Source organism: Orcinus orca, chromosome 14, assembly GCF_937001465.1.
Source record: "Orcinus orca chromosome 14, mOrcOrc1.1, whole genome shotgun sequence".
In the NCBI taxonomy this organism is placed as follows: domain Eukaryota; kingdom Metazoa; phylum Chordata; class Mammalia; order Artiodactyla; family Delphinidae; genus Orcinus; species Orcinus orca.
Genome location: NC_064572.1, coordinates 83,218,308 through 83,237,528, shown reverse-complemented (window position 1 = coordinate 83,237,528; position 19,221 = coordinate 83,218,308). Strand labels below are relative to the sequence as shown.

The following is a 19,221-nucleotide window of genomic DNA, read 5'->3' as shown; positions in this document are numbered from 1 at the left end:
CTGTCTGCCATGTCAACAGAAAAGTGGCCTAGGAAACATGTGTTTTGGTTGGAAGGCAGCCTTGCTAAGAGCCTTTGAGATTCTTGCCTAGGGCATTGGACTACCAGTATTTCATTGCTGCTACAGAAGTCCCCCCAGACATTTGGCCCATAAGATCTCTGGCATTATGCTGCAGAACTTCCAGCATCAGTCCCACCAAGAGGTGGATGAATCTCAGATTCACTGGTTGGGAGCATTCTATTACCAGCGAGCTGCAGGTGAGGAAATTGAAGCACACAGAGGTTAGGAGTCTTGGATAGGGCCAGGCGCCTGGTTAGGGGCAGAGCTGAGACAGGCATCTTGACTTTCACTTAGACCTTTCTTCTCACTTAGCACTCTGATACCCGTGATTGGCTTACTTGGGAGGGCGGGGAGGAGGGCGGGGGGGGGGCGGGTGTCGTATGGCATTCATTTCACTGGGCATAAATTCCCTCGTCCACCAGTGACGTCAAGTCAGAAGAGGCCAGAGTGCTATTTGCAAGGCGGAATGCCAGCCGCAAATGAAATTAGCCTTGGGCAGGAAAGCCAAATAATGCGATGGACTGTCCCACTCATTTCTCAGATCTGCCCACGACGTGGAGAGATGAGGTGATTTGTACATTTGGGTTGAGCAGTGTCGGCTTAGGTATTCAGTGTGGCTCCCCCACCGCCAGCCTTTTTCCAAAATGCAATACCTTGAACAGTCCCTTAGGAACAGCAGTCCCCAAATATAGTGGTGCTTAGGCGGGCACCTCGAAGAAGGGGGTGCATCTAACGCTGGTTGGAGGGAGAATGGGGACCGAGGCGAGGCCCCGCCCCGCCCACTCTGGGCTTTGGGATCCGGGACTCTGGACCAGGGTGGCTGCAGGAAAAGCGCAGGACTGCGGACCCCCACCGGGGCCGGGAGCAGTAGAGAGGGCCGACTCCCGCCTCCTAGAGGCGCCAGCCCGCCCGTCCGCTCTGCCCGCGCCACGTCTCTATGGCGGCCCCAAAGGCCCTCCGGGGTAAGGAGCGCGATGAGCGAGGGCGCGGACGACTACGGCGGCGCTGGGGCCGCGGCGCGGTCTCGAGGGGGCAGTCCCCGAGGGGATGGCTTCGCCCCGTCTGCGCTGGGCACCCGAGAGCAGTGAGTGTGGCGCAGGGCAGGGGAGGGTGAGCGGCGCTGCCCGGACTGGGCCGCAGGAGGGGAAGGAGAGATGGGGCCTAGGCGGCCCCGGAAGATGGGGAGAGCTTAGGGGGCGTGACGGGAGGAAGCCTAAAGGGCCGCCTTGGACGAGGGTCCGGGGGCGGGGGTCGTAGGGATGGAATCCCGAGGGACTACACTGGCGGCTGTAAATAGGCTTTTCAAGGGGTTGACGTCTAAGGGGCCCGTGGGGTGAAAGTGGGCGGGGCTGACGAATACGGCTGGTGGGCGAGGGTAGGAGGCCGGAGGAGAACTGCTCGGCTGGGAAGCTGAAAAGGTTAAGAGGACGAGGGCAGGGACGTGGAAGCTGGAAGGGGTGGGAGTGGGGGGGGATGGTGTAAGGAGGGAGCGAGGAGATAGTGGGCATCTTGGAGTAGGAGAAAGTGGTCTGACCTAAGCAGACGCTCAGCACTTATTTAATGGATTAATGGATGAATGAATGACTGTGGGGAAAGGTAAGAATGAGAGGTAACTTGGAGGAGGAGAAGGGCTTCTATAGACATGAAATAGGAAGAGACGGCAATTGATGGAGGAGGAGTCCTTAAAAGGAGTGAGAGTAAGTCTTAAAACTTAACCTTTAAGCGGAGCTTATTTTTGGCGAATTCCATTGTGAGTAACCACCTAATTGGTAGAAAATTATTGTCTTTACATTTTAAACTGAAAAGTGCTGTAATGACACTATGCCTTTACAGTCAAGTTTTGGATTTGTGTTTGGGACTTAGGGATCCTTGGACAGATACGTCTTTGTATTTTTTAAGCTAAAACATACACCGTTTTAAATGTCAGGCATTGTTGTAAGTGCTTTACATGTATAATCTTATTTCTTTCATTCTTTTAACACAAGGATGTTAAAAGATTGAGCGGTGTGCACTTGTCAACACTAATAATGTTTTAAATTTCTGTCATAACTATCCCAGTAATGTATTAGAAATATACCTTTAATTCATAATACAGTTTAATTGAATAATTTGCTTTGCATTTGATTATTCATATAGTTGGGATGCTGTCTATGAGAGAGAACTGCAAACTTTCCAAGAATATGGAGATACAGGAGAAATCTGGTAAGTTAGAAAAAGTAGTGGGATTATGATCCAGAAGATTGTGTAGGTGTGTGTGTGTCTTTTAAGTGCTTATCCCAGAGAAACCCTAGAAATCTTGGGAACCTTGGACTGATTCTGGCTTTGGTGGGTAGATTGAAAGAATCTGTCTCTTTTCTCTTTTAATGGCCCAGATTTAAATTTGATGACAGTATTAGGAAATAACCCTTATTTTATAACTGTCCTTTTTCAATAAGCAATGCACGTTTTAGCCACCAACATGTACAAGTGTTAATGCTGATGTAGAGAAACATTAATAAGTAACATACCAGCCTTAGCTATTCTGTTCTATTCTTGGGGGTGTTTTCTTCTGAATAATAGTATAGATGAAGATTAAGCAGTTACAGATGTTATTTCTTACTTTCAAAAAAGACTTAATTGAGCAAACTGAATAAGCTGCTTGAGTGTAATGTAGTTATAACCTTTGTTCTCTATCCCTCTGTTATTTGATTAACTGATTCTCTGTTTCTAATAGGTTTGGAGAAGAGAGTATGACTCGACTAATAAGGTGGATGCAGAAACACAAGATTCCATTGGATGCTTCAGTGCTTGATATTGGAACTGGAAATGGTGTTTTCCTGGTTGAACTTGTTGGTACTATTAGTATTCATGTGTTAGAACCAAATTTAAAAATGAAATTAAGAAAAAAATCTTGCAATTGAGGATACTAGCTATCTAAATCCAAAGTAGTAAAGTAGTCGTACCACTTACCTTGAGAAGTCACATGGTACAAAAGGGAGGCTGCATGGGCTGTGAGAAAGCACTAAGTGAGAAGCCAGGGGATCTGAGTCCTAGTCTTGGCCCTTCTTGCTATTGTCTCAACCTTGAGCAAGCCACTTTTTTTTCTGGACTTCAGTTCTTTCCTAAAGATTTTGACTAGGTGATTTCTGTTGGTTTCTTCTAGCTCAAAACTCTGGAAATCTGTATGTATAAAAGGATGATGATTTTTTTACATTTCCAGTAGGACATACATCCCTTTTCTTAGGTGAGCATATGGTTTTTGAAGAGTGTTTTGCATATGCTTTGAAAAGTGCATTTTGTCCATGGAACTGAGTTTTGGTACAGGTTCTACTACTAGCTAAACCATCACCGTTAATGCCTGTAGTGTATCATTGCTCTGCCGAGTGCTGTGGAGGAGGTGTAAGACTTAGGCTTCATCCTAGATGGTTTTACTGTTTCAGCTTGTAAGGTTATATACGTAACAGTGAAACTTGCTAAGTGACTACCACCTGTCAAGCCTTGTGGTAGGCACTGGCAGTATGAAAATTTAGACCTTGTGCTTGAGTTGTTCACAGTACAATAGAGGATAGACTGACATAGACATAAATAGCTAATGCTGTAGCTTGATGTATGCAATAATAGATATACTGAGTATAGGAAAGGGAGTGATTTGGGGAAGAGGGATAAGAAGGGTCTTGGAGGAGCTAATATCCAAGTTGGGTGGAAATTGTGTTGAGTGTGGGTAGAGTGTAAAGAGGGAGAGAATTTCAAGAAGTGGAAACATTATCTAAAGGCATGAAGGTTCTGGCCCTATAAATAATTTGGTAAATTAGAATATAAAGTGTATGTGTGAGATAGAGATGAGGTTTAGATTAAAGGTAGGAGCCATATCATATGCCATGCCTAAGAGCTTAGATTTTACTCTTAGTCTATGGGGAGCCGTTAAAATGTTTCAAGCAGTGAAATGTGATTAGAAAAAATTGTAATAAATTTTTTTGAAACGAGGTGCAGCATAACTACATTAAAGTGCGCAAACCAAAAGAGTATGGCTCAATTAATTATTACAAAGTGAACACACCTATCACCCTAATCAAGAAACAGAATATTACAGACTCTAGAAGCCCCCCTTAAACTCCCTGATAATCCTCTAAATTGCTCCTCCTTCCTCTCTAAAGGCAACTACAAGGAGTTTTAACATCATTGATTAATTTGTCTGTTTTCGATATAAATGGAAGCCTTCAGTGTGTTCTTTCTGGTGTCTTTCAGTCAACATTCTGTGAGATTCACTCAACTTGTACATAGCAGTTCATTCGTTTTTGTTGCTGTATATGAATCCTTTGTACAATTATACCACAATTTTATTTATTCACTCTGTTGTTTACCTGTAGATACTTTCGGATTCTAATAGCTCACTTGTAGAGGTTAATGATTTATCCTTTTAGACTAATAGTTTAACTATAGATTCTTTTATATTTTCTACATATATAATTAGGCAAACTATAAATAATGAGAGTTTTATTTCTTCCTTTCCAATCCTTTGTAACTTTTCCCCCCTTATTACACTGTTTGGGACCTTTGGGAGAATGTTGAAAAGAAGTGGTGACAGAAGGCATCCTTGTCTTTTTCTGCCCTTTTCAGAGAATACGTTCAGTGTTTCACTGTTAGGTATGATGTTATCTTGTAAGTTAGTTTTGTAGATAACTCTGTTATCAGACTTCAGATTTGCTAAGGTGTGTGTTGTTGTTGATTAAATGTTTTTCTCCTTTGCTAATGGTGTGTGTTGTTGTTGATTAAATGTTTTTCCTGTATCTGTTGAGGTAACCATATGAATTTTTTCCTTTATTCATGTAGGTGAATTACATTGATCATTTTCAAATGTTAAGTGCATTTCTGGAATAAACCCAACTTATATATATATATTACTGGATTCACTTTGTTAATATTTTGTTTAGGATTTTTGCAACTTTGTCCATGAGGGAGATTGTCCTGTAATTTTCCTTTCTTGTAGTGTCCTTGTCAGGGTTTGGTATCAAGTTATGCTGACATCATTAAACAAGAATCTATTTTTTGAAAGAGTTTGTTGACAACTGTTTTTTCTTCCTTAAATGTTTGGTAGAATTCACTGGTGAAGCTACCTAGATGTGGAGTCGCTTTGGGAAGTTTTTTTCTTTTTTAATGTGAACTTACTGAATAAAGTATAACATCCGTGTAGAAAAGTGAATAGGTCATAAGTGTACAGCTTTTACAAAATGAATAATTGTGTGTAACTCACCAACCTGATCAACAAAGAAAACATTATTAACACCATAGAAGAAGCCCCCTTGTGTCCCCTCCCACTCATTCCCTCCTAAAGGTAATGATTATTTTGACTTCTGTCATCATAAGTTAGGCTATTTTTCATGTCAGCTGTACTGGTTTCTTATTGTGGTTTTAATTAGCATTTTCCTAATGACTTTGATTACCTTTTCATGTGCTCTTTTGCCATCTGTATATCTTTGGTGAAATGTGTGTTCAAATCTTTGGCCTATTTTTAAATGGGGTTGCCTGTTAACTTATTAAGATTTGAGGATTCTTTATGTATTGTGGATATAAGTTCCTTGTCAGGTATGTGATATGCAAATGTTTTCTCTCATTTGTTCGCTTGTTGTTTTTCATTCTCTTTAACAATATCTTCTGAAGAGCAGAAATTCATTTTTATGAAGTCACATTTATTAATTTTTTCGTATGTGGATCGTGCTTTTGTTGTCATATTAAAGAACTCTTTGCCTAACTTAAGGTCACATAGGTCTTCTAGGTTTTCTTCTAAAAGTTTAAAATTTTTACATTTAGATCTATTATTTGTTTTGAATTAATTTTTGTAGAAGGTTTGAGATACTGGTTGGGGTTAATTTTTTTTGGTATGTGAATGTTGAATTGTTCCATCCGTCATTTGTTGAAAAGATTATCCTTTTTCCATTTCATTGAGTTTTGCCTCTTGTTGACTTGATGTGAGTAGTATCTTTGGGTATGCACTTTTTTGATATGGTTTCTTTTGCTGAGCATGGCTTTGTTAGGTTTACCCATGGTCTTTCATATTGTGTGTAGCACTAGAGTGCTTCATTTCATTGTGGTTAGTACTGTACTATATGAAAATACCACAATTTATTTATTGATTTATTCATTCATTTTATTCCTTCATCCTCCTGTTGATAGTCATTTGACTCATTTCCAGCACTGTGTTATTATGAATACTGCCAGACAGTTTTCCAAATTGGTTGCACTAGTTTGCACTCCTACTGGCAGTGTGTGAGAATTATAGTAGCTCCACATCCTTGCCAACACCTGCTCTTGTCAGCTTATCCAATTTCAGTGATTCTGCTAGGTGTGTAGTGGTATCTTGTGGTTTTATTCTCATTTCCCTGATGTCTAAGGATATTGAGCATATCTTCATATGCTATTTGGCTGTTCTTTTTTGTGAAATGCCTATTCAAGCTTTCGCTTATTTAAAGATTGGGTTGCCTTTCTTTTATTGATTTGTAGGAGTTTTTTATATATTCTGTGTATATAACCTTTGTATCTGGTGTGTCGCTTGTCTCTTCACTTTTGTAATAGTATCTTTTTTTTTTTTTTTGTGGTACGCGGGCCTCTCACTGCTGTGGCCTCTCCTGTTGCGGAGCACAGGCTCCGGATGTGCAGGCTCAGCGGCCATGCCTCACGGGCCCAGCCGCTCCGCGGCATGTGGGATCTTCCCGGACCGGGGCATGAACCCGTGTCCCCTGCAAAGGCAGGCGGACTCTCAACCACTGCGCCACCAGGGAAGCCCTGTAATAGTACCTTTTAAAAAAATTTTTATTTATTTATTTGGCTGCGCCAGGTCTTAGTTGCAGCGCGCAGGATATTTCTTGTCGCGTTTCCTTGTGTCACGCGGGATCTTTTTAGTTGCGGCATGAGGGATCTAGTTCCCTGACCAGGAATCGAACCCAGGCCCCCTGCATTGGGAGCTTGGAATCTTAACCGCTGGACCACCAGGGAAGTCCCTGTAATAGTGTCTTTTGATGAACAGAAGTTCTTTAATTTTACTGAAGTTTAATATAGCATTTAAAAATGGTTAGTGCTTTTGAATATTGTGTAGTAAATCTGCCTACCCAGAGTCAAAATGATATTTTCCTATATGTTTTTCTAGAAACTTTGTTCTTTTCCTTTTCACATTTAGGTCCCAATTAATTGCTGTGTATGTTGTGAGGTAGAGTCAAGGTTTATTTTTTTTTTTACCTATGAATATTCAGATAACCCAGCACCACTTATTGAAATGTCTGCTCTTTCCCCCACTGCACTGTAGGGGTGCCTCTGTCATAAGTCCAGTAATAGTATGTGTTTGGGTCTGTTTCTGGATCCTCTGTTCTATTCCTTTGGGTCTGTTTGTTTATCCTGATGCCAATGCCAAATTGTCCTAATTACTGGACAAGTCTCCCCATTTGGTTAACGTAAGTTCTCTGACTTTGATAGCTTTTCCATTGTTGTCTTGTATGTTGTTAGTTAGCTCTTTGCATATTTATTTAAATTTTAGAATCATCACTTTTCAGGAAAAAAACAAAACCCACCCTGGGATTTTGATTAGGATTGTATTGAATTTATGGATCAGTTTGAGGAGGATTTACATGTTTATAGTATCGAGTGAATCCATGAACATGATGTATTCCTCCATTTATTTAGTTCTTAATTTTCTCTCAGTAGTATTTTGTCTGTATAGAGATTTTCTGTACAGAGATCTTATATATTGGGTTGGCCAAAAAGTTTGCTCGGTTAATGAATACATTGTTCAATAAAGTTCTTGGTGAAAATGAAAAATGTGTCTTATTTTTACTTAAAACCAAACAGGGACTTCCCTGGTGGCGCAGTGGTTAAGAATCCGCCTGCCAGTGCAGGGGACATGGGTTCGAGCCCTGGTCTGGGAAGATCCCACATGCCACGGAGCAACTAAGCCTGTGTGCCACAACTGCTGAGCCTGCGCGCCACAACTACTGAAGCCCGCGCGCCTAGAGCCCGTGCTCCGCAACAAGAGAAGCCACCTCAATGAGAAGCCTGCGCACCACAACGAAGAGTAGCCCCTGCCCACCGCAACTAGAGAAAGCCCGCACACAGCAACGAAGACCCAACGCAGCCAAAAATAAATTTAAAAATATATTAAAAAAACCCCCAAATAACCAGAACAACCTTTTGGCCAACCAGTATTTTTCCTTGGTTGATTCCTAGATTTTTTTGTTGTTGTGACTATTATTGTTATGCTTTTAAATTTTATTTTCTAATAGTTTATTGCTGCTATGTATAAGTACAACAGATTTTTATATTGATCTTGTATCCAGTAAGTCACACATTAATTCTAATTATTTATTTATAGATTCTTTTGGATTTTCTATAAAGACTGTAATGTCATGTGTAAATAGTAGTTGTATTTCTTCTATTCCATTCTTAATATTTTGTTTATTAAAATGCTGTGCAGTCTCTAGGTCAACATTGAATAGAAATTGTGAAGGCAGATAGCCTTCTAACACTGCCTATTAGAAGAGGAAAGCTAATATTTCACTGTTAAATATGATGTTAGCTCTAGGTTTTTACAGGTAGTCATCCAGATTGAGGCTGTTCCTTTATATTCTAGTTTGTTAAGAGTTTTTAATCATAATGGTTGGGTTGTTGAACTCGATCAGTTGCTTTCTTTAATATTCATTGATATGATCAGATGATTTTTCTTCTTGATTCTGTTAGAGTTGAACTGATTGATTTTGGTGGGGGTCCTCAATTTAAAAAATTTATTTATTTATTTATTTTTGGCTGCGTTGGGTCTTCGTTGCTGTGTGTGGGCTTTCTCTAGTTGCGGTGAGCGGGGGCTACTCTTTGTTATGGTGTGCGGGTTTCTCATTGAGGTGGCTTGTCTTGTTGCAGAGCACGGGCTCTAGGTGCGTGGGCTTCAGTAGTTGTGGCACGCAGGCTCAGTAGTTGCGGCTCACGGGCTCTAGAGCACAGGCTCAGTAGTTGTGGCGCACGGGCTTAGTTGCTCTGCGGCATGTAGGATCTTCCTGGACCAGGGCTCGAACCCGTGTCCCCTGCATTGGCAGGCGGACTCTCAACCACTGTGCCACCAGGGAAGCCCAGTTTTTTTTTTTAATTGACATTTTTATTGAGATAATTGTAGTGATTGTTCAATGTTATAAAAAATTTCCGTTCCTGAAGTAAACCAAGTTTGATTGTGATGTATTATCCTTTTCATATATTGTTGGATTTGATTTGGTAGTATTCTACTTAGGAATTATATAGCTTCATGAGAGAGATTAGCCAGTAATTTTCCTTACTTGCAATTTTATTTTTAAAAATATTTATTTACTTTATTTTTGGCTGCATAGGGTCTTAGTTGCGGCATGCGGGATCTTTCGTTGAGGCATGCGGGCTGTCCAGTTGTGCTTACTTGCAATTTTAATGTAAAGTTTTTGTGTCAAGGTTATGCTGGTCTGATAAAATGAGGTGAGACTTGTCTCTGTTTTTATTTTTTTCAGAGGATTTTTGTAAGATTAGTTTTGTTTCTTTCTTAAATGTTTGGAAGAATTCATGGTGACATCCTCTGGATGCTATCTTGATTAGTGTAGCTTTTTAGTAAATCTTAAAAGTTGGGTAGTGTGAGTCTCTCAACTTTATTCTTTTTCAAATGTTGTATTGGCCATTCTAGTTCCTTTACCTTTCCAAATAAATTTAAGAATTAGTTTGTAAATATCTACAAAAGAATCCATGTTGAAAATTTCATTGAAATTGAGCTAAATCTGTGATTTGAGGAGAATCAACATCTTTACTATCTTGAGTCTTCCAGTTTATGAACATAGTGTCTCTCTTCATTCATTTAGGTCTTCCTGGATTTCTTTCCTCAGCATTTTTTGGTTTTCATTCAGCATGCAGATCCTGTGCATATTTTTTAGACTTATACCTATATATTTGTTTTGGGAGTATTTAAAATGGTATTGCTTTTTGAAATTCAGTTTCCAATCGTTTATTGCTAGAAATATGGTTGATTTTTGTGTTGCCTTTGTATCCTGTAATCTTGCATATTATTAGTTCTAGGAGGTTTAAGTGGATTTTCTGGGATTTTCTATGTAGACAGTCATGCCATTTGTGAATGGGGACAGTTTTATTTCATTCTTTCCAATATGCATGCCTTTTTTTTTCTTGCCTGATTACACTACCTAGGTCTTCCAATATGGTATTGACTAGGACTGGTGATGGCACATTCCTGCCTTGTTCCCATCTTAGGGGGAAAGTCTTCAGTTTTTCACCATTACGGATGATGTTAGCTGCAGGATTTTATTAGATGCCCTTTATCAGGTTGAAGAAGTTCCCTTGTATTTTTAGGACGTATTTCTTGAATTTCGTTAAAAAAATAATAAAATAAAATAAAATTTTTTTGCATTAGTGAATATAATCATGAGGTGTTTTTTCTTTAGACTGTTAATATGGTGGATTATATTAATTGATTTTCAGATATTGAACCAGTATTGCGCTTGTGGAATAAGCCCCATTTGGTCATAATGTATAATTCTGTTTCTGTATTGCTAGATTCAATTTGTTACTATTTTGTTGAGAACTTTTAAATCTGTATTTTTTTTAAGCTTTTTTTTGGGGACTTCCCTGGTGGTGCAGTGGATAAGACTCTGCGCTCCCAGTGCAAGGGGACCCGGGTTGGATCCCTGGTCAGGGAACTAGATCCCACATGCATGCCACAACTAAGGAGCCTGCCTGCCACAACTAAGACCTGGCACAACCAAATAAATTAATTAATTTTAAAAAGAGATTTTTTTGATGTGGACCATTTTTAAAGTCTCTATTGAATTTGTTACAGTGTTGTTTCTGTTTTATGTTTTGGTTTTTTGGCCACTAGGCATGTGGGATCTTAGCTCGACCAGGAATTGAACCCATACCCCCTTCATTGGAAGGTGAAGTCTTAACCACTGGACTGCCAGGGAATTCCCTACATCTGTATTCCTGAGGGATATTGGTCTGCAGTTTCCCTGCAGTCCTGTATTATCTTTATTTGGTTTTGGTCTCAGGGCATTGATGGCCTTATAAAATGAGTGGGGAAGAATTCCCTCCTTTTTAAATTTTTTAAGATATTGTGTAGCACTAGTGTTATTTCTTCTTGAGTGTTTGGTAGAATTTGCAATTAAACCATTTAACCCGGAAATTTCTTTTCTGAAGGTTTAAAATATGAATAAAATTTCTTTAATAGTCACAGTCCTATTTAGGTTATTTATTTCATTTGAGTGAGTTTGTGTGGTTTGTGGTTTTTGAGGAATTAGTCCATTGTGAATTTGTGTGTATAGAGTTCTGCACAGTATTCTCTTATTGTCCTTTTAAAGTCTGTTGGGTCTGTATTGAAATCCCCTTGTTCATTCCTAATGTTGGTAACTTGTGTCTTCTCTCTCTTTTTCTTTGATAGTGATGCTAGAGATTCATTTTTTCTATCTTTTATAAAAAGTTGCTTTTGTTTTCATTGACTTTCTCTATTGCTTTTATGTTTCATTTTCAATGGGTTCTGCTCTTAATTTTATTATTTTTTCATTCTTTTTGCTTTTAATTTATTCTTGCTCTTTTTTTCTAGCTTCTTAAGGTAGAAGCTTAGATTATTGATTTGGGACTTTCCTTCTTTTCTCATGTAAACATTTAATGATATAAGTGCTATAAATTTTTCTGTAGGTGCTCCTGCACCGCACAAATTTGATATGCTGTATTTTTATTTTCTTCTTTTTTTTTGGCTGTGCCGTGAGTCTTGCAGGATCTTAGTTCCCCAACCAGGGATTGAACCCGGGCCCCTGGCTGTGAAAAGTGTGGAGTCCTAACCACTGGACCACCAGGGAATTCTCTAATTTTCTTCTTTGATCCAGATTATTTAGAATTCTGTTGTTTAATTTCCACATGTTGTGGATTTTTCTCTTTCTGCTTTTGACTTCTAGTCTAATTCGATTATGTCAGAGAACATACTTTGTATGATTTAAATTCTTTTAAATGTGTTACTTTGTTTTATGATCCAGGATATATCCATCTTGGTGAATGTTTCATGTGCACTTGAAAAAAATGTGTATTCTGCTGTTACTGGATAGAGTATTCTGTATATGTTAACTAGACTTATGGTGTTTGATGGTGTTGTTCATTTCTATACCTTTACTGATTTTCTGTCTATTAGTGCTATTAATTATGGAAATAGTAATGTTGAAGTGTCTGACGGTATTGGTAGATTTGTCTATTTTAACTTTTATTTCTGTCAGTTTTTGCTACATGTATTTTCAAACTCTGTTGTTCAGAGGTTACACATTTAGGATTTTATGTGTTTGTGTATTGATGAATTGACCCATTTATTGTATAATGTTCCTCTTTAACATTGGTAGTTTTCTTTACTTTGATTTTACTTTGATGCTAATAATAAAGCCACTCCAGCTTTTTTAAAAAATTGAGATATAATCCACATACCATAAAATCTACCCTTTGAAAGTGGTTTTTAGTATATTCACAAATTTGTACAACCATCGCCACTATTTTATTCCTGAAGATTTTCATCACCCCAAGAAGAAACCCTATATTCATTATCGTTCACTCCTTATTCCCCATTCCCTTCAACCCCTGGCAACCACTAATCTACATTCTGTGTCTGTGGATTTGTCTATTGTGGGCATTTCATATAAATGGAATCATCAATATGTAGTCTTTTGTGTCTGGCTTCTTTCATTTAACATAATGTTCTCAAAGTTCATCCATACTGTAGCATGTATCAATACTCTTTCCTCTTGTCCAATTAATATTCTGTTGGATGGGTTTACCACATTTTGTTTATTCACTCGCCAGCTGATGGACATTTAAGTTGTTTCTGCTTTTCGGCTATTATGAAAAATGCTGCTGTGAAAATTCATGTATAAGTTTTTGTATGGACATATATTTTCATTTCTCTTGGGTTTATACCCAGGTTCATATGGTTACTCTATATTTAACCTTTTGAGAAACTGCTAGACTGTTTTCACAGTGGCTACACCATTATACACTTCCATGCGCACTGTATGTGAGTTCCAGTTTTTCCATATTCTCACCAACGCTTTTTATTATCTTTTTGATTGTAACCATCCTTGTGGGTGTGAAGTTCAACTTTTTAAAATGAGTTTTTGCTTTTTTTTTTTTGGTACGCAGGCCAAAATGAGTTTTTGCATGGTATATCCTTTTCTATTCTTTCTCTTTGAACCAACCTATATCATTATATTTGAAGTGACTTTCTTGTAGCCAGCATATAGTTGGGTCATGTTTTTTATCCTTTCTAATAATCTCTATCCTTTAATTGGTATATTTAGAACATTTGGATTTAGGTCTACCATTTTATTATTTCTTTTCTCTTTGTTACCTCTGTTTTTTCATTCTTCCCTTTCTCCTTTCCTGCTTATTTTGCTTTATTTGGACATTTCTTAGTATTCCATTTTAATTAGATATATCTAGTTTTATAAATGTCTTTGTATAGTTTCTTTAGTGGTTGCTGTAATGACTGTATCTTTTTGGCTTTTTTAGTGGTTGCTGTACGATTATAATATACATACTTTATTTACACAATCTACTTAGAATCAGTGTTTTACCGTTCCATGTGGTATGTGAAAACCTTAACCACCTGTGAGTTTTTTAATCTTCCCTTCTTTATATTGCAGTTGTCTTAAATATTACCTTTACATTGAAAATCCTGTAGGATAATGCTATAATGTTTCCTTTCAAAGGAGAATAGTAGTTAATTATGTTAACACAGATATTTACTTTTGCAGCTTTTTTCTTCATTCCTGATCTTCCAAGTTTGTTTGTTCGTTTGTTTTGGTATTATTTACCTTCTGTCTAAAGAACTTCCTTCAGGAATGATTTTAGAGCAGCTTTCCTGGCAAGAAATTTTCTTAGTGTTTCTTCAACTGAGAATGTCTTTATCTCACCTTCATTCCTGAGGGATGTTTTTGCTGAATATAGAATTCTGAATTAACTGTTCTTTCAGTACTTTAAAAATGTTGTGTGACCTCCATAGTTTTTGATGAGAAATCTGCAGTCATCTGAATTGTTGTGTTCCTGTAAGTAATGCATCAGTTTTCTAGATGCTTTCAAGATTTTTTCCATTGTCTTTTAGTTTTTACCAGTTTAATTATGATGTACTGCTGCTTGGATTTCTTTCTCCTTATTCTGTTTGGGGTTCACTGAGCTTTTTGAATCTGAGAACTTAAGTCTTTTGCCAAATTTGGGATGTTTTCAATTTTTTTTTTTTCCTCTGAATCACATTCTCCTTTCCTTTTGAGAGTCTGTAAACATCAACGTTAAGCCTCTTTGTATTGTCCCACAGGTCCCTGAAGCTTTAGAACCTGTTCATTCTTTTCCGATTATTTTTCTCTGTTGATTAGATTTGATAACTAGTATTGATGTGTCTTCAAGTTCACTGACTTTTCTTCTGTCATTTCCATTCTGTTATTGAGTCCACATATTGCAGTTGGCTGATAGTCTCCGAAGGCTCTTTTAAGTTCTCCCTACACTTTTTCTTTATGTAACTTGGTGATTTATTTGTTGTAGAAGGTAGTTTATTAGTCCCAAATGATTTACCACAGTGTGGACTTCCTAATTGCATCTCTGTAGTATTATTTAACATGTTTTCTGTCCCCTGTGTTTTCTGTGGGTTGGAAGTTAAATCTAGAATAAGGGTCAGCAAACTATAGTTTATCAGTCAAATCTAGGCTTCCCCTGTTTTTATAAATATTTCTTGGAATACAGCTTTGTCTGTAGCTGCTTATGTGCTACAGTAGTAGAGTTGAGTAGTTGTGACAGGGATTGTATGACTGGAAAAGTGTAAAATATTTATGCTCTGTTCCTTTAAAGAAAAAGTTTCTTTACCTCTGATCCATAGATTTTTATCAAATTCAGTTTTTTTAAAACAAGTAAATTTAATAGGTGGTCATGTATATTTGCCTATGTGACACATAATGTTTAGTTTTCTGTATTTTTGTCATGCTAACAGTCATTGCTTATATTCGGTGCTTTTTCAGTGACCACCTACATTTTTGATGGATACACACACACACACACACACACACACACACACATACATACTTTTTTGTTTTTTTTGCTGGGATATAATTTTAGATTGGCATTTTCCTTTTGTTGTTTTCTGGCTTCCATTCTTTATGACTTATGGCCAGCTGTCAGTCTTACTGTTGGTATTTTGCAGGTAATCTGTCGCGTTGTATCCCCCACCCCACTCCCTGAATGCTTTTGAGATTTTTCTGATTTTGGTTTTCATCAGATATATTATACTATTTGTATATAATATAAATTATATGTTTTATCAGATATATATTATACTATACTATCTTTGTTTTTATCATGCCTTGAGTTTATAGTGCTTCTTGAATCTGTGGCTTGGGATCCTTTTTCAAAATTAGAAAGTTCTCAGTCATATGTCATTTTCTCTTCTGCCCTATTCTTATTTCCTCTTTTTCTAAGACTTCTATTATATATATTTAGATCTTATACTCTGTGCCATATTATGTCTTTTATGTTCTTTCCTGTTTTTAATTTTCCATCCTTCTGTCATTCTGTGCTTAAAGTGGTATTCTGACTTTTCTTCCACTTCACTATTTTGTGTGTGCGTCCAATCTCCTATCAAGTCCATCCTTGAGTATCTTAATTTAATCATTGCATTTTAAAATTCTCTTATTTGTATGTTTGTTTGTTATAGTTTTCAGTTCTCTGTCACAGTTCTCCAAATTGTCATTTATTTCAGTTTTTTAAATATGTTTCTGATCATTCTTTTATTTGATTCTCCTGTGGGTCTTTTTCTAATGTAAGTTTTTTCCCTTTGGTTTTTGGTCATTTATTATTTCCTTGAATGTCTGCTTATTTCTCACTGAGTGCCAGAAATTGAATGTGAAAAATGTTGGCAGTAGTTTGAGGATGATTGTTCTAGAAACTTAAAACATCTACATATGATTTTTATAAATTCTAAGGGAAGAATAAACAGGCTTGGAGAAGAAGGAACTGGTAAGAGTCAATTAATAGAATCATCCTGCATTCTAGGTCTGATAAATGAGGGAAACTGGGAGAAAATGAAGATCTTGAAGAATATGGATTGAGATCACTAAAAGAATAGGAGGTTGGCATCAAAGAAGGGATATTAGACCTTAAGACTAAAAATAAAAATGATCAAAGGGAGCAAAATGCCCTGCGGAAAATGATTGTTGTGTTAATTGAGTTTAGGTTAGGAATCAGTCACTTAAGGTTGAAAAGTCTAAATAAGTCTTAAATGGATGGTGTTGGAGTAGGTTAAGTAGTTTTGAAGGAAGTAACCATTTAGTAAATGGTGAAGAGCTGGAAGAGAATTTCAGGCTACACTCTACTCTGCAACTTCTGTTCTTCTTCAAATTTCCTTTGATATTTTCTTTAGTCTGATTGGTCTTACAATGTTCAGCATAGTTAGAGGTGAAGACCAGAGGCCATCATGCTTCTGCCTCAGGCTCCACACACCCTTAGATGGGTTAATATTGTTAGTAAACAGCTGGACTGCAGGTTTAGTCTCAAACCTCTTAAGTCCAGTGAGCTTTCTTTAACTCTTTGGGGGTATTAATACCTGCCCAATTTATCTCACAGGTTTTTTGTAAAGGTCTATTGGAATGTATGAAATATTTCAAAAACGAAAAATACTATACAAATATAAGATGGTTAATGATCACATGGTTGGTGGAGAATTGCATGATTTATAAGTACACTGAAGGAAAATTTTTAAAAGCAAGAACATTACATACGCATTTAATTTATTCATGTAACTTAATTGTGTTAAGTAAAATCTATGACAGATTTTTGTGTGAATTAAAGCATATCAGCATTAGAAGTTAATACTACATTTTTCTGCTTTAGGGCCGAAATACACATATATTCTCGTTGTCTTTAAGAAAATGAATTTCCTTTTGAGAAAGAAATCAAATATTATAAAAGAATAAATTGTCACATTATATAAATTTAAACTTTTAGTTTCTATTTAGATTCTACAATAAAATTTAAACATTTTAGATTATTGGATAGTATATGTCATTTGATATATTAAAAAAAAAAAACAGCCCCAGTCCTAAAGGAATAATATAATTCATAGGTAAAACAGTATTTAAAACTTCTGAAAACTAAAGTATAATATTATTTCTCTGTCCCTAGGCAAAATTTGGTTTCTCTAATATTACTGGAATTGATTACTCTCCCTCTGCAATACAGCTTTCTGGAAATATTATAGAGAAAGAAGGTTTATCTAACATTAAGTTGAAGGTAACTATTATTTATATTACTGTAACTGTTATTTTTATTTGTAATAAGTTATAAAGTTTAAATGTTTCTGAAGTATATTAATTTGCTGACATCTTTGAGCTCATAAATTAAGGGTCAATCATAAATAATCCAAAATGATACTTTTTAAGTGACAGTATTAAAATTTTCAGTCTAGTCAGTTTGGGAAAGTTATTTTCTCCTCTTCCTTGTGTGCAAGTATGTTTATTCTTTCTCTCGCTCTTTTTTTTTTTTGCAAATACACACAAATAATAGCTAACTTTGGATTAACTAGATCAAAAAGTTGTAAATGCCTAAAGTAGTATAATGCCACCAAAGATTACTCAGTTTATGTTTTGCCCTCTGATCTGTGAGGAGATGATGACTCTTTTTTTTTTGTTTGTTTTGCCGTATGCGGGCCTCTCACTGTAGTGGCCTCTCCCATTGCGGAGCACAGGCTACGGACGCGCAGGCTCAGCGGCCATGGCTCACGGGCCCAGCCGCTCCGCAGCATGTGGGATCTTCCCGGACCAGGGCACGACCCCGTGTCCCCTGCATCGGCAGGTGGACTCTCAACCGCTGCGCCACCAGGGAAGCCGGAGATGATGACTCTTGCATTTATATTTTTATCCCAGGCTTCTCCTTTGAGCTCTAGAATTATATAAACACTGCTTATTCTATAGTTCCACTTGGATAGCTAAGTCTTTTAATTGGTCCAAAGTGAAACTCTTGGTTTCTTCCTTAAACTTCTCACGCACCTCCCATCCCCTACCCCACTCTTTCCTTTAAATCCTATAACAGAGAATTCCCTGGCAGTCCAGTGGTTAGGACTTGGCGCTTTTACTACTGTGGTCCGGGTTCACTCCCTGGTTGGAGAACTAGGATCCTGAAAGCCTCAAGGCGCCAACAACAACAACAAATCCTATAGCCAATTTTGTTGGTTTTATCTTCAGAGTATATCAGGAATGTGATCATTTCTTGGTATTTCCACTGCTACCTCCCAGATCTAAGCCACCATCATTTCTCACTTAGATGACTGTAGTAGCCTCTTACTTAGCCTTCCTGTTTCCACTCTTGCCGCCCTGCTGTCCATTACCACAGGGTACCCAGAGTTAGTTTTTAAAATATAAATCAGCTTGTGTCACTTCCTTGCTCACAAGCCTCCAAGGGCTTCCCCGTTGCACTCAGAATGGGATCTGAACGCCCACCCAGCCTTACAAAGCCCCTCGTTTCTTACCTCTTTCCTTCTTTATCACCAGTACCCCAGTCACACTGGCTTTCTTTCTGCTCCTGATACATGTCAGCCCTGTTTTTCTCCAGTCTTTATACCTGCTGCTCTGTCTAGAATGTTCTTGCCCCAGATCTCAGTTTGTTTGGCTCATTCTCAGCATTCTGATCTCTGCTCAAATATCGCCTTCTTAAAGAGGTCTTGCCTGACTACCTTTTCCAAAACATTTCTCTTCCCAGTCACTCACTGTCTTCATTATTCTTTTTTTTTCTTCATAGCACTTTATCTGAAATAATTTGGTTAGCTTATTTATTGCTTGCCTCTCCTTTTAGAGAACATGAGATATATTCTCATACAGGGACCTGTTTTGCTTTGTTTGCAGTTACAGTCCCAGGGCCTGTAAAGTTCCTGCATATAATAGGTGTCTATGAAATATCTGTTGAATAAATGAATACTTTTTTTATAAATTTATTTTTTTATTTATTCATTTATTTATTTTTGGCTGTGTTGGGTCTTCGTTGCTGCGCGTGGGCTTTCTCTAGTTGCAGTGAGTGGGGGCTTCTCTTTGTTGCAGTGCGTGGGCTTCTCACTGTGGTGGCTTTTCGTTGTGGAGCACGGGCTGTAGGCATGTGGGCTTCAGTAGCTGTGGCTCGTGT

At 37.7% G+C, this 19,221-nt stretch overlaps 1 protein-coding gene across 2 annotated transcripts in view; it reads left to right on the top strand.

Annotated features, from left to right (window-relative positions):
* Positions 1-992: 992 nt before the first annotated feature.
* EEF1AKMT2 (EEF1A lysine methyltransferase 2) overlaps positions 993-19,221 on the top strand; it is a 36,564-nt gene continuing 18,335 nt past the window's right edge. The window contains exons 1-4 of one of the 2 annotated variants that reach the window (XM_033420801.2): positions 993-1,144; positions 2,197-2,262; positions 2,774-2,888; positions 17,233-17,340. In XM_033420801.2, coding sequence (XP_033276692.1) covers positions 1,035-1,144; positions 2,197-2,262; positions 2,774-2,888; positions 17,233-17,340 — 399 coding nt within the window. In that variant the 5' untranslated portion in view covers positions 993-1,034. Of the gene's footprint in view, positions 1,145-2,196; positions 2,263-2,773; positions 2,893-17,232; positions 17,341-19,221 lie in introns of those variants that run through there. The other variant, XM_033420800.2, reaches the window with a different exon arrangement.